Source organism: Nyctereutes procyonoides, unplaced genomic scaffold, assembly GCF_905146905.1.
Source record: "Nyctereutes procyonoides isolate TBG_1078 unplaced genomic scaffold, NYPRO_anot_genome, whole genome shotgun sequence".
Classification (NCBI taxonomy): domain Eukaryota; kingdom Metazoa; phylum Chordata; class Mammalia; order Carnivora; family Canidae; genus Nyctereutes; species Nyctereutes procyonoides.
In genome coordinates, this window is record NW_026575128.1 from 15,658,027 (window position 1) to 15,674,645 (window position 16,619).

A 16,619-nucleotide genomic window follows, 5' to 3' on the forward strand; every position below is an offset into this window, starting at 1 on the left:
GGCTCCCTGCTCAGCGGAGAGCCTGCTTCTCCCTCTACCCCTCCCCCCAGCTTGCGCTCTCTCTGTCTCACACTTGCTCGCTCTCAAATAAATAAATATATTAAAAAAAATGAGATATTATAGTATTCGCATGACCCTCAGAAGGGCAAGCTAAGAAAACATAATTATGTTTTATGGTACTAATAATATTGTGTCTCCTCAGATTTTTGACTGTTTCTCAAAAGTGGAAAAGAATTTAGAAGTCTTGTTTTCATAATACTGGAGGGACAGGAGAGTATGGTAGTGATAATTCAGGTGCAGGGGTCAGACTGCCTGGGTGTGAATCACAACTTTCCCACTTATTGTCCCCCAAGGGATAACCTGTTTCTTATACCTATGTGTTCATTTTTCAGCAATTCTTATAAGATGATACAGTGGGGTGTTTTTTGTTTTTGTTTTTGAGATGGTACAGTGGTTTTAAAATATGTCCACAGGGATTCCTGGGTGGCTCAGTGATTGAGCATCTGCCTTTAATCCAGGGTGTGATCCTGGGGTCTGGAATCAAGTCTCACACTGGGCTCCCTGCATGGAGCCTGCTTCTCCGTCTGCCTGTGTCTCTGCCTCTCTCTCTCACTGTGTCTCTCATGAATAAATATATAAAAATCTTTAATAAAAAAAAATACATCCACAAAAGTTTTAGTATGTTTCCTCCCAAGGGGTAGAGCCCATTTTTCCCCTCGTTTCTAACAAAGAGGGTAAAACACAAGTGACAGTGTGGAACTTCTGAAATTAGATTACAAAAAGTAGTGGGGTCCCTTCTTTGCACTCACTCTTGGATCACTCACTCTGGGAGAAGCCAGCTGCCCTGTTGTGAAGACAGTCAAGAAGCCCGATGGAGAGGCCCTCATGGTGAAGACTCGAGGCTTCCTGTCAACAACTGGCTCTAACTCTCCAGGTGTGTGAGTGAGCCACACTGGAAGGGGGTCCTCCAGGCCCTGTCACACCTCTGGATGACTGCACCACCAGCTGACCGCTTGACTGCAATCTCATGAGATACCCAGAGCGAAAACCACTGAGTTAACCTGTTCCCAGAAAAACTGTGAGATAAAATGTTTATATTTTTTAGCCACTAAGTTTTGAGGTAATTTGTTATCTAGCAATGGGTAATGGATATAGATGGATTGATTTAACAGCTTTTGCAGATTTCTGCAAAGTTTGAATAGAATGGCTTTCATTTTGTCTTCAAAGCAGCATTTTAAGGAAACTTCATTTGTGTCTGCCTGAGCTCTGTAGCTGCTGTGGCAGGGAAGGGGGGCCGGGTGGGGGAGCCTGCTGGAGGTCATTGTACTGCATGGCCTAGACCCCCCATCCTTGAGAAGAGGAGATGTGGAGAGAGGGGACAGAGAAACAGAGACCAGGGGCCAGAGAGGGCACCCAACAAAGGGCTCATGGGCTGAAAATTCCAACTTCTAGCTCTCAGGCCCTTAACGATACAACCAATGCTCTAAACTTTACAAATGTTTATAGGTTTTATTTATTTATTCACGATAGACAGAGAGAGAGAGAGAGAGAGAGAGAGAGAGAGAGAGAGAGAGAGAGGCAGAGACGCAGGCAGAGGGAGAAGCAGGCTCCATGCTGGGATCCCAACACAGGACTCGATCCCGGGACTCCAGAGTCTTGCTCTGGGCCAAAGTCAGGCGCCAAACCACTGAGGGATCTCCAAACTTTACAAATGTTTAAAGGAAACATGTTGTCAGTAAATTGGTAATTTGGCGAGCTGGGCACTCAGTTGGTTAATTGATTTTTGGCAGGCATATATTTGGCAAATTAACTTACAGTGATTGGTCTGCTTCTAATTAAGTCATACATAGTAATTTTTATAATCCGGAGGTAATAATTTATTTGTAAAAGATATATTTACACACACATATATATTTCAAATTCCCAACAGAACTCATTAATTTCTTCCTCTGCGAAACTTTCGATGACTTTGAAATTTCTCTTCTCTAGGAAGCGAGACCAGTGAGCGAGTACTTCTGTGGCTTTAGACTGCTTGTCATGATTAAGTCCCTGCCTGCCACCAATTCCTGGAATAGCAGTCCTCCCTGGGAGGAAACCGCCATTTTTCACTTCACAGAAATCATAAATGGAGATAAATTCCAGGCAGTACCACTTTGAAGATGGCCTCTCTTAATTTTAATTTTGGCTGTCAAATGTTAAGTGGGATCATCATTAAAAGAAATTCTAAAATCTCAATTCTAATGGGAAAAAACTCCCTCTGAAATTAGTGGACATCAGTACCCTTTCCCTGGTTATTTCTACTTCAAAGTGAAGAGTAGACAAGAATGGACAACCAGAAGCCCCTGCACCAAGGACTAGAAAGCCATTCTTTGGCGCACAGGTTTCTCTTCTACTCTTTCGGAGGAAATAAGGTGCCATGTGAACCATACTGGGGCCTGAGGTGAAAGGAAGAATCAGTACTGGCCTTGAGTTCTAGTTGTGGTCCCCAGCTGTCTTCCAGGTGGGCCCCAGACAACGTGGAACAGAGAACACCCCCCTCTGTTGTGTCCTGTTGTAATACCTAAGCTACATATTATGCGAGAGTAAAATAGTTGATAGTTCTATGACACTAAATTTGGGGTGGTTTGTTATAAGCAATAGGTGACCAGAGCATCCACTCTGTGTACTTGTGGCCTTCCCATCTCTTACCTTCCTCCAGGAAACTTTCCTTTTTTCTCCCCTCCAAACCCTCTTCCTTGGCCCTAACAACTCTCAGGAAATAAAGGGTCATTTAATACACATAGCCTCCACTTAGCCATCTGGGCTGAAAAAACGAGGCATTTCAAATTTTATTTCAGTATGATGACTGTCAGTATAAGCCAGGATATACATGATTCACTCATCTCCATTCATTCTTCAACGAATATCTAAGAGGCTACACTGGCCAATACTGTCTAGACACCAGGGTACGGTGGTAGACAAAGAAGATGAAGTCTCAGCTCTTCTGGAGCGGAGTTTTTCTTTTCTTTTTTTTTTTAAAAGATTTATTTATTTATTTTTGATAGACAGAGAGAGAGAGAGAGAGAGGCAGAGACACAAGAAGAGGGAGAAGCAGTCTCCACACAGGAAGAGGGAGAAGCAGGCTCCATGCAGGGAGCCCGACGCAGGACTCGATCCGGGGTCTCCAGGATCAGGCGCTGGGCTGAAGGCGGCACTAAACCACTGAGTCACTCGGGCTGCCCCTGGAGCAGAGTTTCTTACAGAGCACAGACACTAGACAAATAAATGAACGAATGAGGTAATTTCTGCAGGAGGGAAGTGCAGTGATGTGGCGAGGTGGAGAGAGCCTGAGGGGGGGCAGTGGGAGGCAGTGGGAAAACTTTAGAGAGCGTGGTCAGAGGCCTCTCCCAGAGGCAATGTCTGAGCCGAAGTTGGAGAAGTTGTCCATCAATCCCAGGTCTAGGGGAAGAGATTTCCGGAAGTTTTGCTGGCCATGGCAAATGTGTAGATTTTAGTGTAGGTGCAATGGGAAGCTATTTTTGAAATGATTGTTCTGGCCACAATGTCAGAATGGATCACAGGAGGCCAGGATGGAAGCAGAAACTAGCAGGCAGGATGGTTGGTTAGCCGAGGGCCATCACGGTGGGGACAGTGTAAGTAGGGACAGAGCTGGGAGGACTCGGTAAGGGTGGGACAGGGAGGAGGTGAGAGAATGCAGACCATTTGGTACTAGTCCTACACTTTTTTAAAAAAAGATTTTATTTATTTACTCATGAGAAACAGAGAGAGGCAGAGACACAGGCAGAGGGAGGAAAAGCAGGCTCCATGAAGGGAGCCCGACGTGGGACTCAATCCCGGGACTCCGGGATCACACCCTGGGCCGAAGGTAGGCGCTAAACTGCTGAGCCACCAGGACTTCCCTAGTCCTACACTTTTTACTTGAGCAGTTGGGGTGGTGGTGGCACCTTTTACTGAAAATAGGAGACAGAACAGGATTTGGGAAGAAAGTCAAGAGTTCTGTTTTGGCTATGAATTTCAGATGTCTGGGGAGATATCAGGGGAGAGATCAGGCCAGAGACACAGTCTGGGACTCTAATATATAACATTTATGTGGTGTGTAAAGCTAGGGGCCTGGACAAAATCATGCAGGCAGAAGGTGTTGGTAAAGAGATGCGAAGTAGGCTGACCCAACAGTCTGGCAGAGAAAAAGGAGAAAGTATAGCAAACATGGAAGACGCAGCTGGCAGGAAGAAAATTGGGAGCGGTATCACAGAAGCCCAGAGAAGAAAGCCAGTTGCTTTGGGCCAATTGGGTCAAAAGCCGCTGTGAGATCAAGAAGGAAGAAAATGGAACAATGAGTGGGTGGAGGCGAATTTGGGGTCAAAGAGGGGTATGAGTCCTTAAATGCTATCATTTAACTTGGGGGTGCATATCTTTTATTTATTTATTTTATTATTTTATTTTATTTTTTAAGATTTTATTTATTTATTAGAGATACAGAGAGAGAGGCAGAGACACAGGCAGAGGGAGAAGCAGTCTCTATGAAGGGAGCCTGATGTAGGACTCGATCCTGGGACTGTGGGATCACAGCCTGAGCTGAAGACAGATGCTCAACCACTGAGCCACCCAGGCATCCTGGGAGTGCACGTCTTTTAAATCTCTTTTAATCTCTAGATTTAAGCCCAGGAGAAAGAGAGAAGCTCTGTTTATGAGAAGGCTTTATGAATGTACCTCAGAGAATAAGCAGAAGCAGAAGAGCTGACTTGTGGTGGGAGCAGGGACACAGGGTTGTAATGGGAAAGAGAGCAGAGAACATGGGTAACAGGCCAGGCAGGTTGGTATTTGGTGGAGGTGGGGAGGCGCGGTTCTCAATGAAAAAAGAGGTGAAGCTGTCACCTGGCTCCTGCACCACTGATCCACTATAAGGGAAAGAGTCACTTTGCCTCCTAAGCTTCTCCACTCCATTTTCATTGGACTTTCCCTGAGAATTCCACTTTCTCTGTAGCCTTCTCAGGGGAACAAGGTCACTACCCCTTTCCAGCATGGGAGGAGGGGCGCTCATCCTCTTTCCCCTCCTCCTTCTGAGCTAGTCCTTTTTCTCCTCAATGCAAACAAACACAAGCAACCCCCCAGTACTTGGCATGGTGCTTGGCACACCACAGATGTTCAATCAATATTTGGTTTTTAAAAACAAACTAACCCTGCCCTTTAAAAAAAAAGATTTTATTTATTTATTCATTAGAGACACACAGAGAGAGGCAGAGACACAGGCAGAGGGAGAAGCAGGCTCCCTGTGGGGAGCCCGATGCAGGACTTGATCCCAGGACCCCAGAATCAGGCCCTGAACCGAAGGCAGATGCTCAACCACTGAGCCACCCAGGCGTCCGCAACACTACCCTTTTAGGGTTAGTTCCTTCAGCTGTATCACCCAATCCTCCTGGTCACAGTCTTCTCTACCATGACTGTGGCCATCACTGGCCTCCAGCTCAGAGAAATTCCTCTCTGATCCTCTCTGCTCAGCACTGTTAGGACCACATTTAAGACCTGTCAGACCTTCCGTCCTCTGCTTTAGGAGGATTTTCAGAAGGAGCCAAACACGGTGTTCTCTCCCTGAACCTCCACTCTGAGGATCCTGTGGAATAACTCCCCCTAGTGGACAACCACACACATACACGCTCTGTTCCCAGTCACACCAAGACGACTTTCAAGTCCATGGTGAAAATAATAATTCTTCATTCAACAGATATACCTTGAGCACCTGTTATGTATGAGTCTGGCCTATTTGAAATTATCTTGGGTCTCACAGTTCACTGTTATCACAGGAGCAGACATCAAGCTTCTCTGCCTCCGCCAGGGTTTAGGGTGTCTGTGCAGGACTCCCTCCCTCTCTCCCTCAACAAACATGCAGAGACTGCTCTGAGGACATCAGGACAGACGTGGCAAGAAGTGCACTGAAACTGGGTGCTTCGGTGGCTCAGGTCGTGATCTCAGGGTTGTGAGGTCAAGCCCCGTGTTGGACTCCAAGCTCAGTGTGGAGTCCATTTAAGACTTTCTTTCTCCCTTTCCCTCTGCCCTGTCCCCACCCCTCGGGGCAAACGCATACACACCCTCTCTCTCTCAAATAAATAAATCTTTTATTTTTTTTTTAGCTAAAAAAAAAAAAAAGCATATGCTTTGAAGCCAAATCTGGTTTGACTCTGGTTGGCTGCATAACCTTGGGAAGCATTCTTAATATCTTTGTGTTCAATGCCTTAGCTTGAAAAACTTAATAAAAGTACCTCCATCATTCATTCATCGGAGCATTCGAATACCTAATATGAGCCAGGCTCTGTACTCTTGGGGTTCTTTTGAGGATTAAATGAAGTGACACACGGAAAGTAGCTGTCACATAGCAGTACCGAATAGGTGAAAACTCATCAGTCCTACCACTGTCCGGTTTAGTTTCTTAGAAGAAGGAGAGTCCTCTGGGTGATTTCTGCTTAGTGGGGAAGTACCACACATGACTGGGAACCAGAGCCAGGTGGACCATAGCAAATGGTAAAGTACCTCGAGGCTGGAGTACCAGCAGTGACTGTCATTGTCTGAATAACTTGCAACCAGACCGGGTCAGCACCTACCATCAGCCAAGGCTCTCCAGCACACTCAACGAGGTTCTTTGTGAGTAAGGGAAAACTTTTAAGAGCTAGTCTGTCTGGTTCTCAAGGCCACCTTCCGTCATCTGTGAGCAGGAGCAGAGCCGGCTGCCTCCCTTACCTTCATACTGGACTTCCAGGTGCATCGTGCGCAGTACCTTGAGCATGCAGTCCACGATGCTGGGGTGTGTGGTTCCAATGATAGACTGACAAGACAGACAACAGGACAAGGTGGTTACTCCTCAGATCCAGTCCACCAGGAAGACGTGAAGGGCAGACTTCCAAACTGCATGGCAGCCTGGCTGAATGGGGAGCGGAAGGGCTGTTCTGAGTCCCTGGGCCTTGGCCCCTGTGCTGTACAAGGAAACTTCTTCTCCAGAGAAAGGACAGAGATGGGCATCCAAGAATCGGACCGACAGTCTGTTGAGGTTGCCACCGACCCCTCTCGCTCAGGAGGCATTCAGTGAGGGGTTAGCCGGTCACCTGCTAGAGGTGCAGGGCCAGGCTGGCTACCGTGCTGGGGGAGGCTGAACTCAGCCAGGATCCTACATCTTCTGTCCCTCAGGGACCTCACAGGATTGGGGAAGACGCCTTTCTACCTCTTCAACCTTTATCCTCTCATTTCCTGTCCTTTCACATGAAACACCCACAAGCTCACCCACTTACACACAACTGTCTCCATCCTCTCTTGCTATCATGCCTTTTCCCCACCCCCCCACCCCCACACCTAAGCCTCCCAGGAGCCCAGGGGAAGACACTTCACCCTTCATGCATCCTTTGACAGGCTGCTGCTATTTAAGTTCTGCTATGGGACCAAAGTTGGGGTGAACCCCAACTTTTCATGCAGGGACCATCCTTCTGTTCTACACAGGCTTAGTCTCTGCAGTATTTGACCCGCAGAAATTTCAGGTTCTCCCTGTTGGAACTCTTTTCCCTTCATTTATCACAGCCCTGTGTTGTTTCCCTTTAACGGCTTCCATTGGTCTTTTTCAAGGAGGCAGAGTGGCATATGGAAAGACTGAGAACTCTGGAGTTAGGGAGAGTTGGATTTGTACCAAGTTGCCTCTTACTTCGTGTGTGGCCTTGAGTGCGTCACAGCACACCCCTCAAGGCTCAGTTACATCATCTCTGAAATGTCTGCCTCCATCAGCTATTGTAAAGACTAAAAGGCATCGAAGAGGTAAGCTCCTGGCACAGTGCCTGGTGGGTAGGAGGCACTTAATAAATGGAAACCTGGAAATAATAATGATAATCCAGCTGTTCCGTTGCTCAGCTCCTCTCTTTAATGCTAGCGATGCTCCTTCTCTTGCTTCATCTTACTGGGCTGAGCTTGCTCCCTTCTGTTGTCTTAGTGATTACTTCTCTGTTCAGGAAACCCAACTGCCATCCTCATCTCGGGTCTCTTTCTGAGGCTTCAGACTTATTTTCTACTGTCTGGTTGGCACCTCTACAAAATATCCTCAACACTAATTCCTCAATTGAGCTAGGAATCAGAATTACTTGGGGGAGCTTAGAAAGAATAAGCATTGCCAAAGGCTGCCTGAGAGCTGTCAAGATCTATGGGAGGGGGTTCCAGGATCCTTTTTTTTTTTTTTTTTTTTTTACACAAATGGCCTATTGTATCTTCTGCAGCTGGCTGGGCCGGCTCCTTTGATGGCAGTTGGGAGCCACCAAGGCTCATGGAGTCAAAACCTAACTCCTCCCAAATTAACTCGGCTTTTTCCTGCTCTCTCCTGGTGGCACACAACTCAGCCTGCTGCTAAGTCCAAAGTCGGGTGTCATTTTTGGCTGCTTTTGTTTTACTGCCCTCCATCCCATGCACTCCACCTCAGAAAGGTCTGTCTGACCAGGTCACTTCTGTTCCCAGTGCCACAGGTCAGGCCTTACCATCCCTTCGATCTCTTGTCTCCCTGCCTCCACTGAGCATGGAGCTGTTTTGAGAGCTTTTGATAATTCATCTCAAGATCACTCCTGGAGCCTCTCTTACCTCCTTACTAGCACCGAGTCTTCAGGTGGCCACCGTGTCCCAAATCCAATTCTATTCACATTCAGGAAGGCAGAAGCCGGGGATCCCTGGGTGGCGCAGCGATTTAGCGCCTGCCTTTGGCCCAGGGCGCGATCCTGGAGACCCGGGATCGAATCTCACGTCGGGCTCCTGGTGCATGGAGCCTGCTTCTCCCTCTGCCTATGTCTCTGCCTCTCTCTCTCTCTCTCTCTCTGTGTGTGTGTGTGTGTGTGTGACTATCATAAATAAATAAAAATTTAAAAAAAAAAAAAAAAAAGGAAGGCAGAAGCCAGTAAGAGAAGAGGAGCTTTCCCAAGCCCTGGTGATCTGGCCTCTCACTTCCATACTATCTACAAACGCACGGTGATTCCTTCCCTACCAAATTGACTCCTGTGAGCTTTTCTACAGTCTTTTCATCATCCTTGTTGCTTGTCTCAACCACTTTTAAGTCTGCCAACATCTTTCTGATCCTTAAGTAAACAGGACAAATAACTCTGCTGGGAGGCATGAACTCTTTGCCCTGCCTTGGCCTTCTGGAAGTAATGCTGATTGAATAGCAGACATACAGCGGGAGGCTGAGCTCTGTTTCTCATGCCTGTGTGAAGTGCAACTGTGGTAGGTAATTTTAAGGTTAGTGTGTTGAATCAGAACCACAGGAGCATACAGCCTGGACTTACCTGCGCAGTCCTGAGAGTCTGCAGGGACAGCTGCTGAGCTTTTGGGGACGCACAGGGCAGCAAAGCTATTAGACCTTTGTACACTTGATTCTGGTACTTGGGATTACCGTGGACCAAAGAATCCATCAGAATCTGCACTTCTTCCTGGGTCTCTTCTGATTTAGACTTTGCCAAAAACTCTGCTATGGATCGTACACCTGAGCAAAGAAGAAAGGAAATGCTCAATTGGAAGAGAGTTATGAAAACAATCATCATTCAAGATTACATAATATGGGGGAGGGGGACAACTGAAATGTGTTAACCAGGCCTGTTCAAACGAAGCAGAATCCAGGCTCAATTCTCGTGTTGCCTCACTGTCTTGTTTACTTTAAGGCTCTGTGGCTAGAGGATTTTGTTTCAACATAGGCATGTCAGCTTGTCAAAGTCTGTTCTAGGGATCCCTGGGTGGCGCAGCAGTTTAGCGCCTGCCTTTGGCCCAGGGTGCGATCCTGGAGACCCGGGATCGAATCCCACATCGGGCTCCCGGTGCATGGAGCCTGCTTCTCCCTCTGCCTATGTCTCTGCCTCTCTCTCTCTCTCTCTCTGTGTGTGTGACTATCATAAATAAAAATTAAAAAAAAAAAGTCTGTTCTAAAGTTTAAAATGGCTCTGCAGGGATCCCTGGGTGGCTCAGCGGTTTGGCACCTGCCTTTGGCCCAGGGCCTGATCCTGGATACCTGGGATGGAGTTCCATGTCGGGCTCCCTTCATGGAGCCTGCTTCTCCCTCTGCCTGTGTCTCTGCCTCAATCTCTCTCTGTGTGTGTCTCTCATGAATAAATAAATGAAAATATAAAAAAAATAAAATGGCTCTGCAAAATGCACAATTAAACATGTGTTTGGGATTGCCATATGATAATTATTTTTTTTAAGATTTTATTTATTTTTTCATGAGAGACAGAGAGATAGAGGCAGACGGAGAAGCATTCCCGGTGGGGAGCCTAATGTGGGACTCGATCCCAGGACCCCGCGATCACAATCTGAGCCGAAGGCAGCCGCTCAACCACTGAGCTGCCCAGGCTCCCTGCCATATGATAATTAACACATGTGCAGCATCCAGGAATTTACTAGATGTTCCTGACAGATGCTGCCTCATTTGATCCCAGAAACATACCGAGAGGAAGGTGTTAGTCCCATTTTATGGATGTGTACAGTGAGGCTCAGGAGAGGCCATGGGGAGACATAGACGAGAACAATGATGAAAAATTAAGCGAGGGAAGTGCTTTGAAAAAGGGATGTGTGGGGGCATGGTATCTTCCCCATCCACCTCCATCAGAGCACAGGATGGAACATATGGAAATGACAGGGTTATTTACCCTTCTCACCACGCTGTAAGCTCTTTGAGGAGAAGGACTGTATTTTATTCATCTTCATATTCTCAGCACTCCCTATCTATCTACCTATCTATCTAATCTATCACACATATTCAATGATTTTATTTCCATTTTATTTCTAGAGTTATTCATAACTCACTTAATTTCACAAAGGATTTTAGGCAATGGCTTAATAAATCTTTGTTGAATGGATGCATGAAAGAGGATATATTTAAAATGGAGAAGTATTTCCAAAACCACCATGGAAAGATTTTGAGCAAATGATGAATCAGGAAAATCATAAATCTGACTCTCATGGTGGTGATATGGACAGGAGCTAGTTGACTCCACTGTACAAAGTGCTTCTGTGCAACCTGCCCATGACATGTTTTTCTAGAGCAGTGCTGGGTACTGCCACCATTTCACCCAGGCCCCTAGGGAGACAGGGAATTGCCACCCCTGACATAACACAGTACCCACCATAGCTTTCACAGATGAGCTCCTTGTACTTCCTGCCAGTGTTTGCAATAACCTGAAGTAGCCTGATGGATTCCTTCTTGTCCTCTTCCTTGATCTTCTCCATCCCAAGTATTTCCAAGAGTGTCAGGACTCCTCCAACCTCAAGAAATTCTTTAAGGTACCGATTACTGTCCAGAGGAATACAAGAGTAGAAATAAGACACTTGTCATGTTCCTGGGCACTCACCTTTCTAAGGGATCCTGAGGTCCAGGCAGTGTTCATGGGCAAAGTGACACAATAATTTGGAAGTTTTTCCTTCTAGCAATAAATGCAAAAGTTAAGGACATTGGATATTTCTTGTATTTGGTTTTCCAGAATCTGTTCCTCCTCTTCTTGAAATAGCACCTCAGCTATCCTTTGGGGAATCACCCCTCTGCCTCTCATGGGCCATGCGGTTTTGGCAGGGTGAGCAGGTTACAGGGCATGCCATCATTCTGACTGCAGCAATTGGTTGGGACCAGCCATGTGACCTCAGTTGGTCCAATGAGGCTCAAAACCTGGAACTTTCGTGGGAACCCCTGGCAAAGATATGCTCTTTTTTTGGGTGTGGCTGAGCAAGAAGGATGCATGTCTGGAGCCTCTGAAGGCCACAGCACATGGAGGCCTATGAATACAGAGAGGGAGAGAGCTGAGAAATGAAGAAAAAGAGAGAGAGAGAGAAAGAGGCCAAGTACTGATGACATTTTTTGAGCCCCTGGATCTAGCCAGGTCTAAAATATGGATTTCTACCCATGTGGTAGAATGTGGTGGTCCCATGTGGTGTGAATGCCAAGGACACCATGAGCCCATATGCACTGAGATCCCAGAATCTCTCTAGAATGGAACTCACCTGCTCACAGCAGACAGGAAGATGCCAATAGACTTTAGAAGCTTATCTAAACAGGAGCCAGTCATATAGCTGTACGACAAGTTAAAGAGTGAATTCCAGGGTGGTTTTCCACACAGAAACCCGATCCTGTGTCGATTCCTCATAGCATCTATGGCCCAGGATGACCAACAGTTGAATTTTGTCCTTTATCTGAGAGGGGCCGCTAGGCCGAAGGGGAAGTGGCAACAAACACATAGTGGGGGGACACAAGGGACGGTGCTAGCAGGCATGTTCACCGTTCCCCCAGGAAGCTTTTCTGGGGCAGTTCAGGCACCTTGGGTCTGACAGGCCCCCTAGAGAGCAAGAAGGCTCTGATGAATAAGAGGCGCATGGAGAAAGCATAGTCAATTTTCCAAGCCTTTCTATGCCATGACCATTGCACCCTTGGGTCTCAGCACAGTTCATTACTTTATGCCTCATTTTTAGACTTCTCTAAAAATAATCAGCTTCATCATTAATTCTCAGTTTTGTACTTGCTCAAAGCTTTACACTGGAGGTCACTATCTTTATGAAGAATTGCGTGCCTTCCTAATAAGAACAACGGAAGATGGTGGAAAAATTAAACTCTGATTTAAAACAACCTCGGTATTTAGTGTTATTTTTTAATGTGAGCCTTGCAAAAAGCTTCATTGCAATAAAGCACCCAGAGCACGCATCGGCTCAGATACAAGGTACGAAATCAACCCACAACAGAAAAGGAACCAGTCAACAATTACTAGGCTCATAACACATCACAGGCTCTTAGAACACTTAAGAAATTAGCTGAAATTATTGCAGCTCGTGGAGGATGACTGAGAGCTTCCAAGACTGATAAAGGCTAATGTAATGGGTTGGAGGTAATGGTGCTTTGTTGGGGGGGAGGGCGCATGAGGCAAATTATCTCTGCTGCACCCTGGTTCCCAGGATGCCAATAGAAGTGGAGACAGATTGGCTCATTAGGAAAGGCTCTTTACTGCAAACACAGTGTTTGCTCCGGAGCCAGGCTCCCCCTGCCTGTTGCAGCTACAGCTGGAGGCCAGGCTGTCAGCCCAAAGGGTGGTCCCTGTATTCCTACACTGTCCTCCACCCAGCTCCCCATGACCCCAGACCCTGTTCCTGCCTCACTGCCTTCTCCCTCTTTTCCTCAGTTGCCAGCCAGGCTCACCAACTGCCATCACCTGCTTTTCCTCTGTCCCAGGCTAGTCTTGCTTTCACAGTCACTCATTACACATGTTTCTGGCCCATTATTTCCAGCAATTAGTTCCAGAAGTTTGCCACAATGTCAGCCGGTGCTAACTAGTCCTAAGCCTTTATTGTGTGCCAGGCACTGTGCTGCTCTGCTTGCGTGGTCTCATTTAATTCTCACCGCACCCTGGGGTGGCTGCTATTAATATGGCCATTTACTTCATGAGGAAGCAATCTCAGATAGTTTAATGACCTGTCCAGGTCTCAGAGTTAATGGACAGAACTGGAATTTGAACCTGGCAGTCTAGCTCAGGGTTCCTCTTGTCAGGCCTTCCCGCCTGTGGCCAGATGGAGGGTGTAGGGCTATTTACACAGCTCATCTCTGGGGATGGTGTTGGACGTGGAGCTGTGGGTCTGCCCAGGGCCCCGGGGAGGGAGGCAGTGAAGGAGGGTGGATGGGTAAGGGCTTTGGTCCAGACAGACCCACTACAAACCTCATCTCTGCCATTCGCTAGTAAATTACTCAACCTTTCGAAGCTCATCTCTCTTATCTATAAAACGGGATAATGCCAATCACCTATTAGGCTTGGTGTTCAGCTCCAACGAGATAATATTTGTACATCACATAGCTCAGTGCCCAGAGGATAAAAAGACATAGTAAGTGGCAACTAATACTTTTGTCATTATAATAGATAAATCCTTAGTGTTACTGGTCTCTTCTGGAAGTTCAAGGTTAGAAAAGGGGTTTGAAGCTACTGTGAGATTAGGTGGTAATTTTACAAAGCAGAGTGATGCTGATATGTTTTCCTTCCAAATCCACCATAACTAGAGGGGTGGGAAGGAGATGTGGGGTCATTGATTTAACACACTCTATCACTTCAGCTGCTCTCTTTTCTCTGTTGCTTGAAAAGGTCACAAAATTTAGGAAACTGCATAATTTCAGGCATAGAAACTGAACATACACAGCTATATACTGAAAGCATATATTTTTTTTAAAGATTTTTAATTTATTTATGAGAGACATACAGAGAGAGAAGCAGAGACACAGGCAGAGGGAGAACAGACTCCCTTTGGGGAGCCTGAAGCGAGACTCAGGCCCAGGACCCTGGGATCACGACTTGAGCCAAAGGCAGATAGATGCTCAACCACTGAGCCACCCAGGCACCCCTGAAAGCATGGTTCTTTCAGTCATTCAATAAGTGTGCTGTGAGTGTCTCATCAACATTGGGCATTCTGACCTGCACTTGGGGAGATGGGGAAGGACAATACAATGCCTAGAGCGGTAAGTGCAATGACTAAGTAAGAAAACATTCCCACTTAAGGGGGAGGGAGGAAAGATCCTGCAACAGAGACTGAGAACTGGCCATGGGAGAAGGTGGGGGACAGGACATTGTAGGAAGGGACAGTGATCAAGCAGAACTGGGGCTAGAGGGAGGTGAATGAGCCATTTGCTTCAGTTGTGAAATTTCAGGGGGCATCAACCAACTTAGTAATCAAATAATGTTCCATAGCACTACTTAAAAAAATCAAAATTAATACCAAAAAATCCACGATGAATGAGATACTCCCAAGTTTTAAATGAAGATGGGATCTGCCCCTGCACTTGTACAACCCTGCCTGCCTCATTCACCTCGTCCTGAGGTCACATGGAAGATGCTGCCAAGTAAGATGAGGTGGGAAAAGGGTAGTCTGGATTTGGTGACAAAGAGGTTTCTGCTAACCTTGGTGAGGTTAGTGTCACAAGTTGTGAGGTGGAAGCCAGATTATAGGTGCTGATGTTTCTCAATGTATCATCTTTGGACGGCAGGCATCAGAGTCCCCCAGGGTGCTTATGAGAAACAAAGAGGCCAAGGGACTCTCCTTAAATCTACTAAATCAGAAAGTGGGGTTGGGGTGGGGAGGCAGCCTGGTTAACTGCATTTTATTTATTTAACAAATTATTTTATGGGATGCCTGGGTGGCTTAGGGGTTGAACGTCTGCCTTTGGCCCAGGGTGTGATCCTGGAGTCCCGGGATCGAATCTCATGTCAGGCTCCCTGCATGGAGCCTGCTTCTCCCTCTGCTTGTGTCTCTGCCTCTCTCTCTCTGTATCTCTCATGAATAAGTAAATAAAAAAATCTTTAAAAAATTATTTATTTGAGAGAGAGAGCATGAGCGGGGCGGGGCTGGGGGGGCGGTGCAAGGGCAGAGGGAGAGGGAGAAGCAGATTCCCCACTGAGCAGGGAGCTCAATCCCAGGATCCTAGGACCATAACATGAGCTGAAGGCAGATGCTTAACCCTCTGAGCCACCCAGGCACCCCATGGTAATATGCATTTTAAAGCTCTTTCATGCACACTAATGTCTGAGGACATTGGGGTCAACCTAGAAGACACCATCTGTAGTATTTCCCTTGGCCTGTTCCAGGCCTGAGTCTCATTAGTAATTTTGTCAATGACTTAACTGTAAGGAAAAGAGTTGTTACTTTAGCTTTTAGTTCTGTGCAGTTGCAGACTCTGGTTCACTCATTCCTTTACTGAACAAACATGTAACAAGTACCCCTTCTATGCCAGGCATGGTCCTGGGCTTTAGGAATATAAAGATGAGGAGAAGAAATGTGATTCCTGCCCTCACAGAGTCCAGTGGGGAAGATATATATATATATTTTAAAATTTATTTATTTGAGGGCAGCCTGGGTGGCTCAGTGGTTTAGCGCTGCCTTCAGCCTGTGGTGTGATCCTGGAGACCCGGGATCGAGTCCCCATGTCGGGCTCCCTGGATGGAGCCTGCTTCTCCCTCTGCCTGTCCCCCACCTCTCTCTTTCTCTCAAATAAATAAATCCTTTAAAAAAGATTTTATTTATTCATGAGACACACACACACACACAGAGAGAGAGAGAGAGAGAGAGAGAGGCAGAGACACAGGCAGAGGGTTGAGGGAGAAAGAAATGAAGCAGACTGTGCTGAGCATGGAGCCCAATGCAGGGCTTGCTCTCTCACCCCTGAGATCACGACCTGAGCTGAAACCAAGATTCGATGCTTAATCGACTGAGCCACCCAAGCACTTGAGATATATTTTTTAAAGATTTATTTGACAAAGAGAGAGCCTGATGAGGGGCTCTCCCAGGACCCTGAGATCATGACCTGAGCTGAAATTAAGAGCTAGATGCTTAACTGACTGAGCTACGCAGGTGCCCCAATGTTAAACAGGTACGAACAATACAATGTTATGGTGACTGAGACAGAGGGGCTGCCATGAGCACATGTAACAGGGGAACCTAGGTCAGCCTAGGCTTGGAAAAGGGCTTCCTGAGGAAGGGATGTTTACATTGAGATCTCAGTAATGGAGTAAGAATTAGTCAAATAAGGAGTAGGTTTATTTTTCTAAATTTATTTTATTTATTATTTATTTTTTAAAAGATTTTATTTATTCATGAGAGACACAGAG

General features: G+C 46.5%; 1 protein-coding gene across 10 annotated transcripts in view; it reads right to left on the bottom strand.

Moving 5' to 3' along the window:
* Positions 1-16,619, bottom strand: part of ARMH1 (armadillo like helical domain containing 1) — a 49,640-nt gene that overhangs the window by 15,412 nt on the left and 17,609 nt on the right. For 8 of the 10 annotated variants that reach the window (XM_055342169.1, XM_055342166.1, XM_055342168.1 and 5 more), the window contains 4 exons: positions 11,992-12,060; positions 11,124-11,290; positions 9,294-9,490; positions 6,733-6,817 (listed from right to left, as the gene is read on the bottom strand). In XM_055342169.1, the coding sequence (XP_055198144.1) occupies positions 6,733-6,817; positions 9,294-9,490; positions 11,124-11,290; positions 11,992-12,060 (518 nt within the window). Of the gene's footprint in view, positions 1-6,732; positions 6,818-8,598; positions 8,835-9,293; positions 9,491-11,123; positions 11,291-11,991; positions 12,061-16,619 lie in introns of those variants that run through there. The other 2 variants (XM_055342167.1, XM_055342170.1) reach the window with 2 other exon arrangements.